Below are 22,704 nucleotides of genomic sequence, written 5' to 3' on the forward strand. Positions count from 1 at the left end.
CACAAACAAGTCAACGACTTAGATGACCCTAGCTAACCGACGCACCCGACGGCTGTCTCTTGGGTCCGGCCCGGGGCAACTAGACTAACCGGCCCGGGGCACACATCCGCGAACTCATATCCAAGACCCCTTGGCGGCGAGTCAACAGGGCCCGCCGACCTGCCATGGGTCCCTCGGCCGAGGGTAGATAAGTCTTTCCACCTGCTAGCAACTTGGCCACTTGGCCACTACGTGACAAAAGGTGAAAGTCTATAAATACTCCTCAACTCTCATTGAGGAAAGGATCCACAATTTAACCTAAGAATCACTATTCATCTGGTAATATCTTCCTTATCTCTCTACAATATATACTTCGCCAAGTAACAACAACTTATCTCTCTAAGTTTACTGACTTGAGCGTCGGAGTGAGTTCGCTCGGTCCAAAGCCGAGCCCTCAGTTTGTTCACTGTTTCAGGAGACCGAAAGGAGGGTTCAATCAAAGACGTCATTCTACAAGCACGGGTGGTAACAAATAACTGCTCTGGAATTACACCCGGAACAATTGGCGCCGTCTGTGGGGAAAAGATACTAGAAGCTAGTCACATTCATTCCCAAACAAAACAAAAACCCACCCAAAAAGCTAAGAAGATGTCAAAACAACAAGAGGTATTCGTGACTGACGAAACCGAATTCTACCAAGATGATACCGTCCACAATTCTGGAGTTGCGCAGCCCTCCACCAGCCGGGTAATTCAACCGGAGTACGGGATGCCAATAATACCAGATACGCCGCTGCCCGCCAACCAGGTCACCATCATGGGACATGTGGTTGATGCAGCAAAACTGAAGCTACTCTTGGACTTAATTGGTAGTACGCCGGCTCACACTGTCACACCGACAAGAGCGGCGGAACCCGTCCCAGAGACCAGGGCCTTAATGTGACTCCAAGAGACTTGAATGAAGCACCGGAAGAAGCGGCCCCGTCAAGACTGGGAGCCGGGGAGCCCAGTGCTAGTGGTAGAGACCGAGTCCTTCCCGCACTCGCGGGAGGACGGCGCGCCGCAAAGACCGACGAGGCATGCCCCAGAGGAGTGAGAGAAGTCCGACTCACCAGAGTCGGAGAAGAAGCCCGACTCACCAGAGTCGGAGAAGAAGCCCTTCCCGTCACGGGGAGAGGAGCCGGACTAGGGATGTGAGGAGCCGATCGCCGCGTGTCGTTCGACACGTGGTCGACAGCCCCTCGCCGCCACGTCCTAGATACCCCGGTGCCGACTAAGCTGAAGTTGCCACCCATAGCATACAAAGGAGAAGACGACCCAACCGACCACACCGAGGCTTTCGAGTCTTACATGTCGGTTTGGGAGCAACCTGACGAGGTTTGGTGCCGAGTCTTCCCAACGACACTGCATGGGATGGCACAAAGTTGGTACAAGGGGCTACCCGATGGGTCGGTATACTGTTACGCCGACCTAAGGGACACGTTTTTAGCCCAATATTCTTGCAACAAGAGGAGGGCCGTTGAGACATCGGACCTCCTGACTATCAGACAGGAGGGAGGCGAGTCTCTCCGAAGTTATGTGAAGAGGTTCGACGCCAAGGTTCAGAAGATTCGTGAGCCGAGCAATGAACCGGCGGCCTTCGCGCTGATGAAAGGCCTCCCGCGAGGGGACCTAAAAAATGAGCTCATCAAGTGCGGCGGCCTGAACCTGGAGTCCGCCAGGAAGATGGCCGACCATGCCATCAAGGTGGAAGACTATCACAGGACCTGGGTAGGCCACAGCGAGGCTGGGCACTCAGAGAAGAAGAGCCACCGGGAGGACAACCCGGATGAAGGACGCCGTGACAATAATAGGTCACGGTCTAACAGGTCCGCCAGGAAACAGAGCTCGGCGGGCGCCGGGGGGAGTTCGGGAATGTACTACCAGAAGCGGTACAGTGATCACACCCCTCTGGTCGTATCTGCCGCCGAGGTCTTCGCCCTAAGCAAGAACGAGGGCCAAAAGTGGGAAAGGCCCCCCAAGCCGAAGGGAGACGGTGACACAAGCCAGTACTGTGAGTACCACGGCCACACCGGTCACCTTACTGACAACTGCCGGCATCTGAAGAATGCCATTGAAGAGCTGATCCGGAAGGGGAGCCTCGACAAGTATGTTGCCAAAGGCCAAAAGACTGATGCCGGCGGTTCAAGCAAGAAATCCGTCTTTGAATGGATAGGAGTGATCCATGTTGTCATCGGGGGCAACGAGAACGGTGGGTCCGCTCATGGGCACAAACAGCACCTGAACGAGCTGTATCAGGCCATCAACTTTGTGCCCAAAACAGCGGTCCCTGCTTCCAACATCCCCGACATGACTATTGGGAAGAAGGACTACGAGGGAGTCATCGCCCCTCACAGCAACCCACTTGTAGTCCACTTGGACATATCCAACCACCTGGTCAAGAGGTGCCTGATTGACACAGGCGCCTACACAAACATCATGTTCAGGGAGTGCTTTCTCAACCTCGGTCTGAAGGTTGAAGACCTGAGCCCCTGCACCAATCCGTTGTACAGTTTTTCCGGGGCCGGCCTGGTACCCCTGGGGTCGATCAGACTGCCAGTGATGTTCGGCGAGGGGGATGCGGCTAAGAATGTCCTACCTGAGTTCGTGGTCATTGACGGCTCGTCCGCCTACAACGTCCTCATAGGCCGAGTCACTCTGAGCGAGGCCGACGCAGTGATGTCCATCCGGGCCCTGACACTAATGTATGTCTCGGACCGGGGGGAAGCGCATAAGCTCGTCTCCAAGGACAAGAAGGACGAGGTGGTCAACGTTCAGATATCTGCCAGAGGATGCAACATGCAATCCCTCAAAGTGGCAAAGAAGTCAGAGAAGGGGAAAAACCCATCCTTACAACAGGAGGGCGACCTCATGGATGCAACTGACGGCTAACTGGGAAGGTCCCTACAAAGTGACTGAAGAAATAAGACTGGGTACACACCGGCTGACAGACATGGAGGGTGTGTCTTTGATAAGCCATTAGGACACGGAAAATCTCGGGAAAAAACTTTGTATAGCGGCGGAGGTGCCCGAGACAACTGTGGGCACCCCGACGCATGTTTATATCTAATGAAGAATCGTCCAAGTTTCCATCAAAGTGTTCATTTCCCCCCATAGTCACTATCAAGAAGCAGGCGCCATGGCAGTCACCCCAAGAAGTAGACGCTACGGCAGTCACCCCAAGAGGTAGACGCCGCCGCAGTCACTCCAAGAGGTAGACGCCCCGGCAGTCACCATCAAGAAATAGGCGCCACGGCAGTCACCCCAAGAAGTAGACGCTACGGCGTCACCCCAAGAGGTAGACGCCTCAAGAAGTCACTCCAAGAGGTAGACGCCACGGCGATCACCATCAAGAAATAGGGCGCCACGGCGATCACCCCAAGAAGTAGACGCTACGGCAGATCACTCCAAGAGGTAGACGCCGCAGCAGAAATCACTCCAAGAGGTAGACGCCACGGCTAGATCACCATCAAGAAATAGGCGCCACGGCAGTCACCCCAAGAAGTAGACGCTACGGCAGTCACCCCAAGAGGTAGACGCCGCAGCAGTCACTCCAAGAGGTAGACGCCACGGCAATCACTATAAGGAAGCAGGCGTCGCGGCAGTCACTACCAGCGCAGTTGATACTCGCGAAAGCGATCAACATGCCTTAAAAACGTTAAACACAGTTGAGATACGCACTCTAAGCTACCTCGGCCAGGCCGAGTCGGAAACAAAAGAAGCGCTCAATTAATAACGTAAGAAGACAACTCAGACGAAGACAAGAAAAGACCTCGGCCAAGCCAGAGGCAAAATAAGCAAACTCTTATTAAAAATGATAACAGGTTACAAGTGAGGAGAATACAGACGATTTAGTAGTCCCCATAAGGATAAGCCAAAACACAACCTACCAAAGTTGTACAAAATACAAGGAAAATAAAAGCAAAAGGTTACAGACATATCATTTGAAGCGCCAAAAGATGGCAGGGAGGAAAGGCTTAATAATTGGCTCCCGAACAGCTGAAGCTATCCGAGACGCCGGGTGAGCCTGGTGACAACCGCCCGTCTCCCTATGCCATTGTTGCTTGCCATCGCAGCGTTAGCAAGCATCATCGCGATGGGCGACCCGAAGCTGTCTTGGCGGCCTCGGCTTGGCGACCTCGGCCTCGGCTTTCTTAGCAGCCTCAGCCTCAGCAGCCTCAGCTGCCTTCATCCTCTCGGCTTCCTCCTTGGCCGCCTTAGCCTTCTCAGCAAGGGCTGCCTTCTCCGTGGCCGCCTCTTCCTCCTTCTTCACCCTTACCTCCTCCTTGGCCTTCTCCTCCGCGGCTTTCTCCTTAGCTTCGAGCTTGTCGTCAAACAGCTCGTCAAATTTGTCCCACGGAAAGGAGCCATCAAGGGGGAAGAGCTCCCCAATCACTTCCCTGGCAGCTTCTTCGGCCAGGTCCCGGTATTGGGCGCACATGTTAGGAAGGATAACGGTTTGGAGCGTCTCAATGTCCTCCTCCCTTTGGGTGATGATAGCATCCTTGTTCTGAACCACCTTCCCCGGGCCTCGAAACATGCCCCTCCATTCATCCCTCTGCGTACGGTAAAGGTCGGCGTGCTTCTGAACAAGGTCACGCTCCTCCCAGCCTTAGCTTCAGCCGGCCGCGCAGCCTCGGCCTTGGCTCTCTCGATAAGGACCTCCTTTTCGGCGTCCTCCCGAGTTTTCTCTCAAGACGGACGCCTCTTCAGCCCTCGGCCTTGGCCCTCTTAGCCTCCTTGTTCGCTGCGTCGAGTTCAAGCCTTAGCCGCTCGAGCTGTGGGGCAGCTTCAGCCATGGTCTTCTCTTGCTCCACAATAAGGGCACCGGTCGTATCAGCCCACTTCGCCAGTAACCTGATCAAACTTAGGCCCTCCGACTTAATCTGGAGGGGGGTAGGTTTCGGGAAGGAGGTGACAACGGTGGCGTCTTGACCACTTGCTTGCGCAGTTTTCCCCTCGGCACGCCGTTCAATAGTGTGACCGGTAGACGGCAGCGGTTGATCTACAAAAAATTCAATTAAAGCATCCGTGTCAATATACATGGACATATCGGAGAGCCTGTCATCAGGAACGCCTAATGAACCGGCTAAGCCTGAGCCACAGGATAGATCTGTACCATGCTTGGCCTTCTTGGTCGGAGGACGCATTTCCTTGCCGGCAGCAGTATCAGCAGCAGCACCAGAAGCATAAGCGGCAGGAGCAGGCTCTTTCCTCTTACGGACAAGGGGAGATTCCTCCGCATCGGAGTCCCCCCCATTGGTAATGTCAACGATCACCACCGTCTCCTTCTGGACTGAAGGGATGGGAGGTGGAACTGATGTCGACGCCGTCGCCGCCGAAGACTTTGTTTTCCGCGTTCGGCGCGGCATGTTACTAGCAACCTTAGCCTGGGCCGCCTCCACATTCAAGCCTTTCAGCTGCTGATCCACGAGATCATTCGGCGACGTTCTGCGATCACGGGTTAAAGCCTTAGGATGCAAATCAGCAACGGTCTTATCCTTGTGCAGCCCCATTCTCCGGAGGATATCCTCAGACAGGTCCGGTCCAAAGTGGTCTGCAAAGGAAACAAAGCAAGAGTTAAGTAGAAGAAATAAATCAAAGTTCAAGAAACAGAAACATTGAGAGCAAAGATGGGCCTCACACCGACCCTACTCACCCTGTGCTAGGGCCGGTATGAGGCCGACATGGCAGAGCAGCTCATCCTGAAGAATGATCTGCGTCGGGGGAATCCATCTTTTCGGCACCCCACTCTTGTCCGCCTCAAAGAGCCTCATCGCCAGCTTCTCATCCTCATTAAGAGGGACCTTGTCAAGGCGTCCATCTTAAGCTTTTTCCGGGTGACCCATCCGTCATGCTCCGCCTTAGTCTCGCACCGCAAATTAACTTGGTCTTTGGAAGGACCGGGGCGCGGATAGTCATCCGGCACCTCAACGTACACCCACCGATCCTTCCAGTCCTTGCAGGAAGAAAGCTTATCAACGGAGACGTAACCCGGCTCCATTTGCACGCTGTACCATCCGACGCGACCAGCAAACGACGGCCGAAGGTGGTGGAGCCGACGGAATAAATTAACCGTTGGGACTTCCCCCTTGAAGAGACAGAGCCAGACAAAGCCGACTATGGTCCTAATAGCCAACGGGTGCAGTTGAGCCACGGCGACGTTCATGACTCTAATGATGGCCATAACATATTCATTCAGCGGAAACCGGAGCCCGTACTCCAAGTGCCGGATATATACGCCGGTGCAACCCGGTGGAGGGCAACAAACGGCCTGACCCTCCTCTGGGATAACAATTTTGTATCCCCTGCCAAAGTAGAAATGGCCCTCGAAAAATGTCTCGCCGGAACAACCGGCGAACTTATGGGTCCAGTGCGGTCGGGGCCGACCTTACAAGGGTCGCCGTGATCCATGACATCGCCTCCCTAATTAGGGACGAGCCCTTTCAAAGCATCATCGTCATCCTCATCAACATCATCATCGTCCTCCCAATCCTCCAAAACCTTTGGGTCAACTTCGGGAGAAGGAGACCTAGGGCCCCCGGACCTTATCAGGACGGCGTCTAGTATCTCCTCCTCATCAAGACGTGACGGGGAACCCCGGCGCAGGTTTACTAGGTCCCGGCATCGCAGAAGACATGTTTACAACAAAACTTACAAGTTAAAAAGAGAAAAATTTGTTTGTTTACCTTGAAGAAAAGCACTAGCCGAAGTAACGACTCTAAAGATTAGAAGAGAAAGAAGCCCTTGAAAGTTTAGAGAGAAGAAAATTTTAGAGAAAATGAAATTGGTGGCCAATTTGGGGACTAACCGCCCTATTTATAGGGAAAGCCCATGAAGAAGGACCAATCGGGCACTGACCCATGAAACGTCGATCAATCGGCGAACGAGACACGTGTCGACATGCAACCACGGAATATCAATCGTTGCAACGGTTGAACGTCAATCAACGCGGTGACCAAGCGTCTTCAACACGCCCCTTCATATCTCTCTGCCTATTCATCTTCCTCAACAAATTCCTAAGTATCTGTTTCTCGCTTGACCACATGATCAACCAAGCTTGTCGACCTACGGGGCAATCAAAAGCACACGGCACTCACAACCTCGGTCTCGGCCAGCACCACTTTCTTTTCCACATCTGATGTCCACTACACATCCATGTGGAGGGGGGATATGGTACGGCCTAAGCAGAACCAAGCCGAGGTAGAAGAAGCCGGGGCAGAAAATTTTTCAAACTTATGCAGAATATACGCTCAACATACATCGGAGCCCATACCACGGCATAGACTACGCTGGGGGCAAATTGATGGGGCATATTCTGCACCCGCTGACCAGGTCAACATATTGAGCAAGGTCAAAGATATCCACAGCAAGTCAACGACTTAGACAGCCTAACCGACGCACCCTACCCTATCGGCCTGTCTCTTGGGTCCCGGCCGGGGCAACTAGCCAGCCGGGGCACACATCCGCGAACTCATATCCAAGACCCCTCGGCGGCGAGTCAACAGGGCCCGCCGGCCTGCCATGGGTCCCTCGGCCGAGGGTAGATAAGTCTTTCCACCTGCTAGCCACTTGGCCACTTGGCCACTACGTGACAAAATGTGAAAGTCTATAAATACTCCTCAACTCTCATTGAGGAAAGGATCCACAATTTAACCTAAGAATCACTATTCATCGGTAATATCTTCCTTATCTCTCTACAATATATACTTCGCCAAGTAACAACAACTTATCTCTCTAAGTTTACTGACTTGAGCGTCGGAGTGAGTTCGCTCGGTCCAAAGCCGAGCCCTCAGTTTGTTCACTGTTTCAGGAGACCGAAAGGAGGGTTCAATCAAAGACGTCATTCTACAAGCACGGGTGGTAACAAATAATCGCTCCGGAATTACACAGGAACAATATATATATATATATATATATATATATATATATATATATATATATATATATATATTTTGAAAGAAGCTGAATACTCTAAAAATATATGTGCCTGATTTTAATTGTCTAAAGTTTTCTTAGGTAAAAAAAAGAAATGATTTAATAAAAAAATGTTTTTTTCTCAAAAAATATAAAATAAAATAAAATATTTCATTTTTTTTAGAATTTAAAAACATAATTTTATTTACATTTAAAAAATCCGATATTTTTTTTTATAAATAAAACATAACTAATTTCGGTTTTTACGGGATGAGAAAATGAATTTCTCATGAGATTTTGATATGGGGCTTAATTTCACTTTTTGCAAAAGTTAAGGGGCCTAATCACCTCGATTTAAACTTAAGGGGTTGACTCACAATTAGACTAAGTTAAGGAGCTAATTTACTACTTTCACGGTTTCAGAAATAAGATAACAAATCGTGTTGTACTTGTATCATGTATTTTGATGCTAATGTCGTATTATTTCTTTTTCTTAAAATCTAAGTTGTGTGGAAGGTTGCGTAAAAATTAGTACTCTTGTCTTAATTTCATTGTCTCACATGCTTTTAAACTTTGGGTAAGTTGATTTTTATCAACTTGTATCCATATGCATAGATTTTACAAATATCAAAAATGTTACCTGATGTATAAATTGGCTCCTTACTGTGTCCATTGGGCACATGATAGAAAAATCGTAAAATAATTTATCCAACTACCTTATTCAAGTAAGAAAATGATAAATTCTGAAAAATGTCCATATAAATTACATTAGTCATAACTCGTAACTATAAAGCCCCTTAGTTTTTGTCACAATTCAGGATTTTTAGCCCTCGTTTGCTTCTTACCCTCAATATAGTAGTCTATCAATATACTCAATTTTTTTATGAAATATTAATATTAGTTTCGGTTACCATAATCTTCTCTGAAAACCACTTATTAAATCTTTGATTTAATGATCTCAAATGTGGAAAGGGTAATGCGATTGAATGGTCAGACGTAATATTTTTCCCATGGGATTTAAGTTTTAAAAAGTGATACATGATATATTATTGATTCTATGATAATATGCTGATGATAACACAATCTCATTTTATAGCAATATTAAATTATCCTAGTTATTATGGGAATATGGCGAAGGCCAATCATAGAGAATTTTCCTCATTTAATGTTGTTATTATAACTTCCTCTTATAATCATGGTATAATCATGCTAATTCTTTTTCTTTGTTCTACGTATTATGGTGAAGAATCAATAATTGACATTTTATTTTCGGTATTACTTTTTCACATACGACTTTTATCTTTCATATACATTTTTTTTCATAATGTATCCAAACATTACCCTCCCATCAACTAAAAAACCTTCATTTTATCTTTTCCCTTTCTCCTAAAACCTAATTAAATCTTACTCAAATTCTTCAATTATGGATCTTATTGGACAAGTTATTAGTTCGATTTATCAAAAATCTACATTAATTTGCTTTATATTAGAGAAAATTGCATTACCCAAGTTGATTGCTTTGTATGACAGCAAAATTGCACGACCCTATTTCTTCGACTATATGAAAAATTTTCCAAATACAATCTCCATATTGCTTCTAAATTTGATATTTCAATCAAATCGTTATTCAATACTTAATTGAATTGTCATTTTTTTTTCAATTAACGAATTCAACATGCATGAGAGAATATGGAGATGATGGTGTGCGGGAATTATTTCATTATTATCGAGATCGACTGAGGGTGCGTGAAGGGTTGTTTGTTGGTGGAGTCGCGGCTGTGATCATCGGTTAGGGAAAGCGGCCGGTATCTCTGGTGGCTAGGATCGCTAGTAATAGGGGGTTGGTGGTGGCTCGGTAGAGAAATGGAGGAGGTGGCAGTAAAGGGAAATATCAAGTACTTGTATGAGAGACGAGGGATGAAACAAAATTGAAAAGTGAAAGGGGTAAAAGTGTAATTTGTGTATGTGAAAGAGTAAAATGTGTATGTGAAAAAAGCAATATCCTTTATTTTATTTTAGTTTAAAAAAAATATGAAAATAAAAATATAATATATTTTGTGGGAATGACACATGACAATTGGAGAGGGAATGACACGTGGCGATTAAAAGGGTAACTAGTTGTTGGTTTAATATAATATATGATGGTTCGCCCTGATAGATGTTTTGTGTTATTCTAATAATAGAGAAAATATTGCCGGTTGTTAAGAATCAACATTTACTACTCTGTACCTTGCTTATCTGCAATGCTGCCGCCATGGAGGTAAATTCTTCAAGGAATGCAATAATATTCCATCATTCTAATAATGTGTGTAGGTTATGATTGTGCGATCTTTTTTCAGACACTCCCAATTTTCCTGGATAGTTTGGTTACAGCTTGGGGTGCCATCCTCATTTCAGTGACATTAATACTTTTGTTTGGCGAGGTCAGTGGATAAGTTCTTGTTGTGCTAAATCGTTTTGATTCTTGTTCATAAAAGGTTTATTCCCTTCATCCCAATCATTTGTTTATCTTTGATTACAATACCTCACAAATAATAAAGAAGGTAAACAAATGATTGGGACGGAGGGAGTGTTTGTTTCACCTAATGCCTACCATATCCTTTCTCCATTATCTATGTTTTCAATGGTGAATGCTGTAGACTCTTAGAGCGGAGTTTGCTTTGCGATATACACAGTAATAATTAAAAAAGTTCTAGTCCGGTTGAGTACATGAACATATTACTTTGCTAAAGTATTGAAGTTGTTTTTCTTGTGTCATCACAATCAGTCTATTCTCGCTATTCCATAATTTGCTTATGTTCTTTGCACTTGTAGATTATACCGCAATCACTTTGTTCTCGCTATGGTTTGGCGATTGGTGCAACAGTTGCTCCTTTTGTTCGTGTACTTGTTTGGATTTGTTTTCCTATTGCCTACCGCATAAGCAAGGTGGGAGCTTACTTATATCCTTGCTGTACACTCGCTTTTGTCTTGAATGTGATATGGCCTTTCTTGAATATTTTCCTTTGTGTGGCCTACAATATTTATTGATTATATGTACTTTGATTGGTTCACAGCTGCTGGATTTACTTCTAGGGCATGGACATAAAGCTCTTTTCCGCATGGCTGAGCTGAAGACACTTGTGAATCTGCATGGAAACGAGGTATGTAATTTGTCTGTCTGTAAGTGATCAATTTTCCGTTCTGCACATGTGGGAGCAGAATCTTTAGAACTTGGGATTAAGTTGAAGTTTGATCAACATATTATCATCATAAATTTATACATGACCTTGTTTAGTTGCTCTTGTTCGTTGCATTCTTTGATGGTTATCCTTTTGTGCTTCATTTCTGTGATCCTATCATGGTGCTACCAAGTTTGGGAAAGGTGGGGAATTAACTCATGATGAAACTACAATTATCATTTGGAGCATTGGAACTAACGAGAGAAGACAGTGGTGATGCAATGACTCCAATAGCTGATATATTTTCGATTGACATCAATGGCAAACTTGATAGGTTCAAAAAATTTGAGCAGCCTTGATTTGACACTTAAAAACATATATAATTTTGTAGTTCAGCAACATCAACTTCAGCATTCAAAACAAAAATAAATTTTATACTTTCTTGAGCTTATGGATGCTCTTCTGTATAGGGACTTGATGAACTCAATAATGGATAACGGTCATAGCCGAATTCCAGTCTATTATGAGGAGCAGACCAACATTATCGGATGTATCCTGGTAAGTTTAGTGTCGATGTTAGCATTGGGTTTTCTATCGTTCAATTTTTGTCAATTGTTGATTGTATGGTTCTTTTATTCTGGCCGTCGTGCTAAACTGCATTAGCTTGATGCAGATGCTTGTTGCTTATTCAATATTAAATGGTGCACGTCATGTGTTCATAAAAAAACAGGCTAATGATCTTAGGGCTAGGACATGACAGTTCTCCGTGGTTAATTCTAATACACTCAACGCTCATATTGATAACAACTTTATTGTTGTGTTCTCTTGATCAGGATACTGTTATCATTTCGACGTGCACTTTAGTTTAGCCTGCTTGTTTGTTTGTTAGCGTGACAAATTTTCGGAGTGCACTAACAATTTTTTTTTTGGCTCTGAAATATGACGGAATAAAGCTAAAATGTTTTCACTTCTTTTTATTGTGAAGCAACAGACAATCAGAATTCTCGATTAAATTCTAGTTAGATCTAAAAATGATAGACCCACTAGATAATGCCACGTGTCCCCTATATAATTCTTATTTTGTGAATCTTAGAGCTTGTTTTGTGAAACTAGAAGGTAATATTGTGAAATTTGGTCATAAAATGGTCGAAATCACCTATTTTGCTCTCTTTCTTATTTTGTGAATCATAAACCTTGTTTCGTGAATCCTAGGCCTTATATTGTGAAAGTTGGTCATAAATGGTCAAAATCACCTATTTTGCTCCTTTTATTATTTTGTGAATCCTATACCTTATTTTGTGAATTTTAGAGCTTGTTTTGTGAAAATAGAAGGTAATATTGTGAAATTTGGTCACAAAATGGTCGAAATCACCTATTTTGCTCTTTTTATTATTTTGTGAATCATAGACCTTGTTTCGTGAATCTTATGCCTTATATTGTGAAACTTGGTCATAAATGGTCAAAATCACCTATTTTGCTCCTTTTATTATTTTGTGAAACCTATACCTTATTTTGTGAAACTTAGAGCTTCTTTTGAGAAAATAGAAGGTAAAATTGTGAAATTTGGTCACAAAATGGTCGAAATCACCTATTTTGCTCTTTTTATTATTTTGTGAATCATAGACCTTGTTTCGTGAATCCTATGCCTTATATTGTGAAACTTGGTCATAAATGGTCAAAATCGCCTATTTTCATCTTTTTCTTATTTTGTGAATCATATACCTTATTTTGTGAATCTTAGAACTTGTTTTGTGAAACTAGAAGGTAATATTGTGAAATTTGGTCATAAAATGGTCGAAATCACCTATTTTGCTCTTTTTCTTATTTTGTGAATCATAGACATTGTTTCGTGAATCCTAGGCCTTATATTGTGAAACTTGGTCATAAATGGTCAAAATCACCTATTTTGCTCCTTTTATTATTTTGTGAATCATATACCTTATTTTGTGAATCTTAGAGCTTGTTTTGTGAAAATAGAACGTAATATTATAAAATTTGGTCACAAAATGGTCGAAATCACCTATTTTGCTCTTTTTATTATTTTGTGAATCATAGACCTTGTTTCGTGAATCCTATGCCTTATATTGTGAAACTTGGTCATAAATGGTCAAAATCGCCTATTTTCATCTTTTTCTTATTTTGTGAATCATATACCTTATTTTGTGAATCTTAGAACTTGTTTTGTGAAACTAGAAGGTAATATTGTGAAATTTGGTCATAAAATGGTCGAAATCACCTATTTTGCTCTTTTTCTTATTTTGTGAATCATAGACATTGTTTCGTGAATCCTAGGCCTTATATTGTGAAACTTGGTCATAAATGGTCAAAATCACCTATTTTGCTCCTTTTATTATTTTGTGAATCATATACCTTATTTTGTGAATCTTAGAGCTTGTTTTGTGAAAATAGAACGTAATATTATAAAATTTGGTCACAAAATGGTCGAAATCACCTATTTTGCTCTTTTTATTATTTTGTGAATCATAGACCTTGTTTCGTGAATCCTAGACCTTCTATTGTGAAACTTGGTCATAAATGGTCAAAATCGCCTATTTTTCTCTTTTTCTTATTTTGTGAATCATATATCTTATTTTGTGAATCTTAGAGCTTGTTTTGAGAAACTAGAAAGTAATATTGTGAAATTTGGTCATAAAATGGTCGAAATCACCTATTTTGCTCTTTTTCTTATTTTGTGAATCATAGACCTTGTATTTTCAGTGTTTGTGAATATTGGAGCTAATATTGTGAACCTTGAAGCTAGTTTTGTGAACTTAGTACATGATAACGTGAAATCTTGACTTGATTTGTGAAGAATGATTTTGTGAAACCTGGATTTCATTTTGTGAAACCTAGACATGATTATGTGAACTCTAGACCTAATTTTGTGAAACTTGTTTATGTAAAACCTGGACCTGATTTGTGAACTTTGTACCTTATTATGTGAAATCTCGACTTGATTTTGTGAAACTTCATTTTCTGAAACCTGGATTTTATTTTGTGAAACCTGGATCTGATTTTTTGAAACCTAGACATGATTATGTGAACTTTAGACCTAATTTTGTGAAACTTGTTTTTGTGAAACCTGGACCTGATTTTGTGAAGGTAGGACTTAAATTAGTTAATTTTATAGTAAGAAATACTTGTATAAGCAATGTGTCATGTTTCACATGTACATGGAGTTACTAATGTTTTCATGTCTTTGTTACTTGTTGATGCATAATTTAATTTTGGTACAATATTATCTATTAGCTCAAAAGGTAGAGCATTGTGCTATTGCCCAAGGTGTGGGTTCGAGACCCACATAGATGAACAAATATAAATATACGATTATTATATAATAATTACCATTGCCAATGTATGTCTAAAGTCACGTATTCAAGTCTTAGATTCACAAAATAAGGTCCAAGATTCACAAAAACATGCATAGGGTTCACAAAATCAGGTCCAAGTTTAGATAAATCAAGTAGTCTCACAAGCTGTAGCTTAAGAATTTTGTTTGTTATATTTTAGAGACATAGAGTAAAGTATTTGGGCTTTTGTGTATGAGAAAATATTTGGGCCAAAAGAAAAGTTATGAATGACCCTAAGTTGCCAGCCCAATAAACATTGAAAATCAGTCCATGAAGGAATATGGTGAGGTCGGCCGCCTCGCCATAATTAGCGGCCTCACCGGATCCGGCCTATATATATATATATATATATATATATATATATATATATATATATATATATATAGAGAGAGAGAGAGAGAGAGAGAGAGAGATTGAATCATGTGAGGCACCCTTCTTAGGGTGAGGCGGCTGAACACCTTCTAAACCGTCAGATCTAATAACTAAAGATATTCCAGATGCTGCCACGTGTCCCTGTATAATTTTCTAACAAACACACATTTCCGTCATACTCAATCATTAACTCGTTCATTGACCATGTCCGCTTTCTCTCTCTTCAACCTTGAGCTGAGCTACATCTTCGCCATGATCAGAGAGCTTTTCGAAGCTTTTCGATCGCCATTGCAAGTCAAGTCAGAGACAATTGGGAATCGACAGTTAGCAACAATGTGAAGGTTGTAATTTTGGGTTTTGATTAATATAGGAGCAAGATACTACCAAGACAAAGACAGCGAATCAATAGTAAGAACAGCAAGAGACTCAGAAGGGCACGGGACTCATGTAGCATCAACAGCAGCAGGAGCATCCGTACAGGAAGCATCATACTATGGATTAGCCCAAGGAACAGCAAAAGGCGGCTCATCTTCATCGCGTATTGCTATGTATAAGGTGTGTAGCACCATTGGGTGCCCTGGTTCAGCAATATTGGCTGCATTTGACGATGCAATAGCAGATGGTGTTGACCTTCTATCTCTGTCCCTTGGTGCCTCGAGTGGGTTTGCACCCGATTTCACTGAAGACCCTATCGCAATTGGTTCTTTCCATGTTGTTCAGAGGGGGATTACTGTGGTTTGCTCTGCCGGGAATGATGGTCCTTCTCAAAAATCTGTTGTTAATGTGGCTCCTTGGATATTGACTGTTGCGGCTACTACTATTAACCGTGATTTTGAGTCTGCAGTAGTCCTTGGCAACAACAATGTTATCCAGGTGACTGCAATTTTCTTACATGCGCGCAACTGATTGATTGTGCTAATAATAATATGTTATTTTTTAATATGGAATTTCAGCTTTTCGACCGCCATTATCATCCGAAAATTACGTATTTTCCATCAACTAATTTTAAATTCATTTCATCGCTCTTTCATTCCGTATTTTTCACACTAATTTTCATTCGACTTATTTAATTCGTTAAATTATCATGTTCTTATCCAGGTTGTGATCTTTTTCTGAGCATAATCGAGTACAGCAGGAACGCATTAAATCAATTGAAGTCGATTTCTCCAAGCGAAGAAAATTCCATGGAAGATCGATTATCTCTCTATCAATCGTCGTTATAGCGCATTATTTTTCGATTTCTTGTTATTTTTCGCGTTTTGGCTCAGATTCGCAGGTGATTCTCTCATTCCTTCGCTTTAATTTCGCAAATCTCACATTTTTACTGATTTTGATTTGATTTTCGGTGTCAATTAATTTTAACTTCGCATGCCTTTGTTGCTTTATTACGGATCGAACATTGTTTAGATTTGTTGCATTTATGTTGTTGATTGTATTTTTATGATTGTATTTCTATTTTGCTCACTGATTTACTTGATTTTGTGTGTTTTCGATCCGAGCTTGTTTCTCTAGTTCCTTTTGCGTGAATGTCATTCTCCTCTTTATCACATATTCGCATGCTACCTACAGGTATGGTTGTCAGACACAGTTACATATTCAAGTGTCGGACTCGCCACGACTCAATAGACATAGGCACTTTGGTCTAGAGTGAAGATATTGGAGGACACATTTTTGATTGTTTGAAAAGATTAGACATCTCTGAACTGAAATAGAGAGATTTTTACTTTCATCGTGTGAACCCCTTTGCCTTTGTTTGAAAGAGTGTCTGATGGGAGAGGGTCAGGGACACATTCCATACCCATATTTTTGAGTGACAAGCTGTACACGTGTATGAGATACGATTTCATACCCGATGTTTATTACCTTATAAGATACGATCTCATTCAGCTAGCTAGTTTTGTGATTTATTACCTTATAAGATACGATTTCATACCCGATATTTTTGTTTGTGATACGGAGAAACAGGGTGAGTGTATAATGTCAGTTATCCCACTAGTCCTCTGTGCACAAATAGGCTAATATGGGAAGGGACATTGATATATGTTTGTTCAGGTGGAATTATTTTCCTTTGAATACTGTGGAGCATTAATTTTGAATATCAGTTATCTATCATATGATACTGGAATGCCTTTTATAATGATCCTGTATTTTTAGTCATTGCGCTTGGCGGAACAGGTCTTCATGTCTACTACATTGGAAGTTAGGCTTGGTTGTGTAATTTTCATGAAATTCCTCCGTGATTCTACATTCTAATGTACCTCATTGCTGTTATCACCTTTTTCGTGATGTTGCCATTAAATTCTAGATTTTTTTAGTAGATTAGTCTTAGGTGAGGGGAGATATTTTTTTTATTGAAGTGGTTGTCTCCGACTGTCCAATGATTTTCAGATCAATTGAGTGCCATGAGTGGTTCCCCGGTCATAGTTTATAGTCTTTTGATGCTCTCTGAGCTTTCAAGCCAAGTTGTAGTTCTCACGATAATGTGGCATGTTCTGTTGACTGGCAGTATAAAGGTCTTTTGTACTCGTATATCTTAACGGCTATTAGCTCAAATGGGAGAGCAATGTGCAAATCTTGCACAAAGGTATGAGTTCGAATCTCATATAGCCTAGTTAATTTAAGAATCTAGTGTATTAAACTTAAATACAATAACATTGAGGATGAGTTAGCCAAATCCGTACTCAGATGTGCAAATTTGAGGATGGGTAGAAGAAGCTCAAACTTAGATGTCCACAAACGGCGTGCATAAGCCAAAACGTCGTGCAGAGCCACTAAAGGAGCAAAGGATTACAATTTTGAGTCCTTTGTAAAGTCAATGTTAGAAATTATCTAAATTGGGTGCAATTGGACATGACAGAAAAGGCCAAAACCCAAAAGTCCACTAGAGAAATACCAATTAGGCTTTGAAGTAACAGTAGCAGTCAATAACCAACATGGGGGTCGAACCCACACCTTGTGCATTGCACAACGCTCTGCCATTTGAGCTAATTGGTTTTAAAATAATTAGTTTTCATCATGTGAATTGTTCCCTTATCTCTGCTCCCCCTTCCATTAGAGGAACGACTGAAGAAATTGATTCTCGAGGTGTGCTCTAGTCCTTACCTTGGAACTTTCCGTTTTTTGGTTAACTGCTACGCTGAAAAGAAATAGTTGTCACTTTGTTATTTTGCTTTGTACTAGTATAGTTGTGTATATAGCTTCTGATCTTTTCCCACCTTCATGTTGAGGAACAAAACAAAGTCTGAGATTCACCGAATAAAGAAAAGAGCAAAATAGGTAATTTTAACCAATTATAATGATCAAGTTTCACAAAACAAGTCCTAAGATTCACTGAATAAGGTATGAGATTCACAAAATAAGGTGATTCACCAAATAAGGAAAAGAGCAAAAAAGGTGATTTTAACCACTTATGATGATCAAGTTTCACAAAACAAGTCCTAAGATTCACTGAATAAGGTATGAGATTCACAAAATAAGGTCTGAGATTCACCAAATAAGGAAAAGAGCAAAAAAGGTGATTTTATGACCAAGTTTCACAAAACAAGCTCTAAGATTCACTGAACAAGGTCTGAGATTCACAAAACAAAGTCTGAGATTCATCGAATAAAGAAAAGAGCAAAATAGGTGATTTTAACCACTTATGATGATCAAGTTTCACAAAACAAGCCCTAAGATTCACTTAATAAGGTATGAGTTTCACAAAATAAGGTCTGAGATTCACCAAATAAGGAAAAGAGTAAAAAAAGGTGATTTTAACCACTTATGATGACCAAGTTTCACAAAACAAGCTCTCAGATTCACTGAACAAGGTCTGAGATTCACAAAATAAAGTCTGAGATTCACAAATTAAGGTCTGAGATTCACCAAATAAGAACAAGAGCAAAATAGATAATTTCAACCATTTATGACCATGTTTCACAATATTACCTTTTAGTTTCACAATATAAACTCTAAGATTCACAAAACAGACTCTAGGATACACAAAATAAGAACAAAAGCAAAATAGGTGATTTCAACCAATTATGACCAAGTTTCACAATATTACCTTCTAATTCACAAAACAAGCCGTATGATTCACAAAACAAGGTTTAGGCTTCACAAAATAAGAACAAGAGCAAAATAGATAATTTCAACCATTTATGACCACGTTTCACAATATTGTCTTTTAGTTTCACAATATAAGCTCTACGATTTACAAAACAAGGTTTAGGCTTCACAAAATAAGAAGAAGAACAAAATAAATAATTTCAACCATTTATGACCACGTTTCACAATTTTACCTTTTAGTTTCACAATATAAGCTCTAAGATTCACAAAATAAGGTCTAAGATTCACAAAACAGGCTCTAGAATTCACAAAATAAGAAAAAGAGCAAAATAGGTGATTTTAACCAATTTATGACCAAGTTTCACAATATTACCTTCTAATTTCACAAAACAAGGTCTAAGATTCACAAAACAGGCTCTAGGATTCACAAAATAAGAACAATAGCAAAATAGGTGATTTCAACCAATTTATGACCAAGTTTCACAATTTTACATTTTGCTTTCACAATATAAGCTCTAAGATTCACAAAACAAGGTCTAAGATTCACAAAACAGGCTCTAGAATTCACAAAATAAGAAAAAGAGCAAAATAGGTGATTTTAACCAATTTATGACCAAGTTTCACAATATTACCTTCTAATTTCACAAAACAAGATTTAAGATTCACAAAACAAGCTCTAGGATTCACAAAATAAGAACAAGAGCAAAATAGGTGATTTCAACCAATTTATGATCAAGTTTCACAATATTACTTTCTAATTTCACAAAACAAGGTCTAAAATTCACAAAACAGACTCTAGGATTCACAAAATAAGAACAAGAGCAAAATAGGTATATCTTAATCTTAAACAAAATAACTAGACACTTATTTTCTTAAATAATGGAGACAGGCACCCATCATTTCAAGACACTCTTTTTCTCCCTTGGACAAATTTGGAGGTTACAGAAAAAGGTAGATAATGGGAGGAGTAAGCCAGTAAGGAGTAACAGAAGTCAGAGAAGAGGAAGATTCACCCCAAGATGTAGATATCTGAAGGATTATCACTCTGAAGAAAATCATCCAGATTAAGCCCACCACCAGGAGGCCTCCCTCCGACATTCCAAGTCGCTACAAAAGTCCTGATGATTCAAGACACACAACCAAATTGGAGAACATATATATCATCTTAGAAACATAAGACAAATAAACAAACTACTGATTAGCTTATAGAGAAGATACTTAAAAAAGAAAGCTTTCAACTACTTCAAGTTCTTGACAGTTTGAGCTGTCGCCATTTCGGTGTCAGGGTCAGTCAAGGAATCCTCTTCTGCATTTGCCAAAGTAAAAGTGTGCATCACCAACCAGAAAAAAACAATTTAGGCAGAACGATTAATAACAAAAGTAAAGTATTTAAGACTACTAAAGAAGTTTACTGTGGATGAACAAATTTTCCAGGTCAACTTTGGAAAAAAGATTGCAGATCAAGCAAAGTCCGCGCATTTGTGCATAGCAATAGTTTACAGTACTGATGTGCCAATGCACAACCAAATATAGATGTATGTACTTTGCATTAACTAAGATAAAAGGCATCACAGAAACAACATTTTGAGATAAAAAACATCAATTACAAGATAAAGAGCTTAGTTTTTAAAAGGCTTGAGGTGGGAGGCATATATAATAATAGAACTAGAAGGGAAAACAAAATGGAAACTGCATAGTAGAGCAATATGAAAGGCACTTGAGGTATTGGCTAGTGCTTCAGAGAACTTGAGCCTCGGTGAACTGAACATTACCTGTGATGAACTGAACATTACCTGTGAACTGAACATTACCTGTGAAGTTTCTGAATACCTCAAGGCGAAAAAGACCGTCAAGAAAGTAGTCAAGAATTGCTTGAAAAACATCAAAAGTGAAAAGACCGATGCTTCTGAGTTCTTCATGAACAATGTTGAAGAGATAACGTTTGACATCTTTAGGTCCTTGTTATCTTACATTGGCGGTACAAACAGGCCCGTCTTTGAGCCCGTGCAGCCCGTGCGGCTGCACAGGGCCCCCAAAATTTTGGCCCAAAATCACAACTAAGTACATATATCAATCTAGCGCAATGTTTAGTGTAAAAAGCGTAATGGCTCAGTGGTTTGTAATTGGCTTTTTGTTTCCGTCATCTCGGGTTCGATTCTTCATCCGCTCATCTATTTTCCATTTTTTTTATATTGCTAGCACTTAATAGTTGGGCACTTGGGCCGTATAATTTGCTTCCTGTATTTTTTTTTCCCATATTCTTATTTACCTCTTAAAAGCTCAACCCAATTTAAAATAATTTCTATTAAGTAATGACCTAAAAATAGTGGGAGATGACTTTCAATTTAGCTCACAAAATTAAGTAACTAATAACTTTATATTTTTACGTGGGTTTAATTTATTGCTCCTATTTTATTTGGGTCCTAAATCAACTTTATAATAATAAAATTTACGGAGTAGGTTTAGTTTCACAATATGTTATCGTACAAATTTCCGCTTTGAACAAATGCAGGGCCCCATTTTTTATCTTCGCACAGGGGCCCCTAAATCTTCGAGACGGCCCTGGGTACAAAGTCTCATTCTAAGAAAAGCTGGTCTCTAGTCACCAAATTGATTCACAACAATTCCGAGAAACAAGCATCAGTGGCACAAACCAGTGAATCACGAGATGAATAGCTCCATTTACGAGAAACATCTGTTCGTAAATTAAAACCATAAGAAGATGATTGAATTGATCTGCATTGGTTCAAACCAGACCAAGCGTGATTATTTCGACCCCAATTTGTTAGGGTTTGGGATTGTCGTTGTTGTTGTTGACCAAATTTGTGCTTTTTGATGAATTTGTGAGAGCGTTGAGGTGGCGAATAACGCTTCCGACGACGGTTGTTGGTGTTCATTGTGGAATTAGATTAGATGTGGCCCTTTATTGAATGAGCCCGTCCCAAGTTTAATGAATGAATTTGGTGAGGCCGGCCGCCTCGCCATAATGAGGTGCCTCACCGGATCCGGCCTCTATATATATATATATATATATATATATATATATATATATATATATATATATGAGATGTGATCTCGAAATATAATATGTGAGATGCCGTTCTTTTTCATCTATTATTATGACTTTTATAAATTTTGTTTCCTTGTTTATATTCTCATACTCATAATACTCATAATTTGTTTCCTTATTTATATTGCAGCAAAAAATCAAATGCAAAAGGATATGAATATGAATTGTCTATTACACAAATCACGGCTTAATTGACGTTCTAATTGAAAGTCTTGGTTAGCAAATTAGGAATTTTTTTGGTGTATGTTCTAAATGACGTTGTAATTGAAAGATTTTTTGGTTAGCAAATTAGGAATTTTTTTGGTGTATGAAAAAGATTTGATGTATGTTGGACGTTTTTTTGGTTAACATATTAGGAAATAAAAAATTTGGACGGAATTTGAGTATTTGGTTAGCATATTAGGAAAGATTTCTTGTGATTTTGAAAAAGATTTGATTATGTTTATATCTTTTTGGTTAGCATATTAGGAAATAAAAAATTCAGTCTATTGATTTCAATGATTTGGACGTCATATGCTATGTAAAAAGAGTAGGTTTTCTGAGAGACGGTCTCTTAATAAGCTTTATTGAGAGACCATTGTATAATTTTAAGAAAAAGTGGTACTAAAGGTAATAAATAGGTACAAATCATGATTAATGATAAAATGGGTACATTTATTATGTTTATAGGTACGAAATTACTATATCACGATCAATAATAAAAATGGTACGAAATACAAATAAAAGGGTAAGAAAGATTGGTCTCTCAATAACTTAGTGGGAGACCGTCT

At 40.6% G+C, this 22,704-nt stretch overlaps 2 protein-coding genes across 2 annotated transcripts; both read left to right on the forward strand.

Annotated features, from left to right (window-relative positions):
- The first annotated feature begins 10,122 nt into the window (after positions 1 to 10,122).
- Positions 10,123 to 11,144, forward strand: LOC141641660 (DUF21 domain-containing protein At2g14520-like). Its single transcript, XM_074450315.1, has 5 exons — positions 10,123 to 10,194; positions 10,274 to 10,357; positions 10,749 to 10,862; positions 10,991 to 11,077; positions 11,136 to 11,144. Exons 1-5 carry the CDS (start codon positions 10,189 to 10,191, stop codon positions 11,142 to 11,144), a joined length of 300 nt encoding a protein of 99 aa, XP_074306416.1. The 5' UTR covers positions 10,123 to 10,188.
- Positions 11,145 to 14,715: 3,571 nt separating this feature from the next.
- Positions 14,716 to 17,070, forward strand: LOC141641661 (CO(2)-response secreted protease-like). Its single transcript, XM_074450316.1, has 3 exons — positions 14,716 to 14,728; positions 15,188 to 15,690; positions 16,972 to 17,070. The coding sequence occupies exons 1-3, from the start codon at positions 14,716 to 14,718 to the stop codon at positions 17,068 to 17,070; spliced, it is 615 nt and encodes a 204-aa protein (XP_074306417.1).
- The last annotated feature ends 5,634 nt before the right edge of the window (positions 17,071 to 22,704 follow it).

This window comes from Silene latifolia, chromosome 2, assembly GCF_048544455.1.
Source record: "Silene latifolia isolate original U9 population chromosome 2, ASM4854445v1, whole genome shotgun sequence".
Taxonomy (NCBI): Eukaryota; Viridiplantae; Streptophyta; class Magnoliopsida; order Caryophyllales; family Caryophyllaceae; genus Silene; species Silene latifolia.

What these genes read in the sequence shown, in the direction of transcription:
- LOC141641660 (XM_074450315.1), top strand. An exon ending in TAATACTTTTGTTTGGCGAG is followed by an intron (nt 10,358 to 10,748) that starts GTCAGTGGATAA and finishes TTGCACTTGTAG; the next exon opens with ATTATACCGCAATCACTTTG. An exon ending in TTGCCTACCGCATAAGCAAG is followed by an intron (nt 10,863 to 10,990) that starts GTGGGAGCTTAC and finishes ATTGGTTCACAG; the next exon opens with CTGCTGGATTTACTTCTAGG.
- LOC141641661 (XM_074450316.1), top strand. An exon ending in GCAACAACAATGTTATCCAG is followed by an intron (nt 15,691 to 16,971) that starts GTGACTGCAATT and finishes CTGTATTTTTAG; the next exon opens with TCATTGCGCTTGGCGGAACA.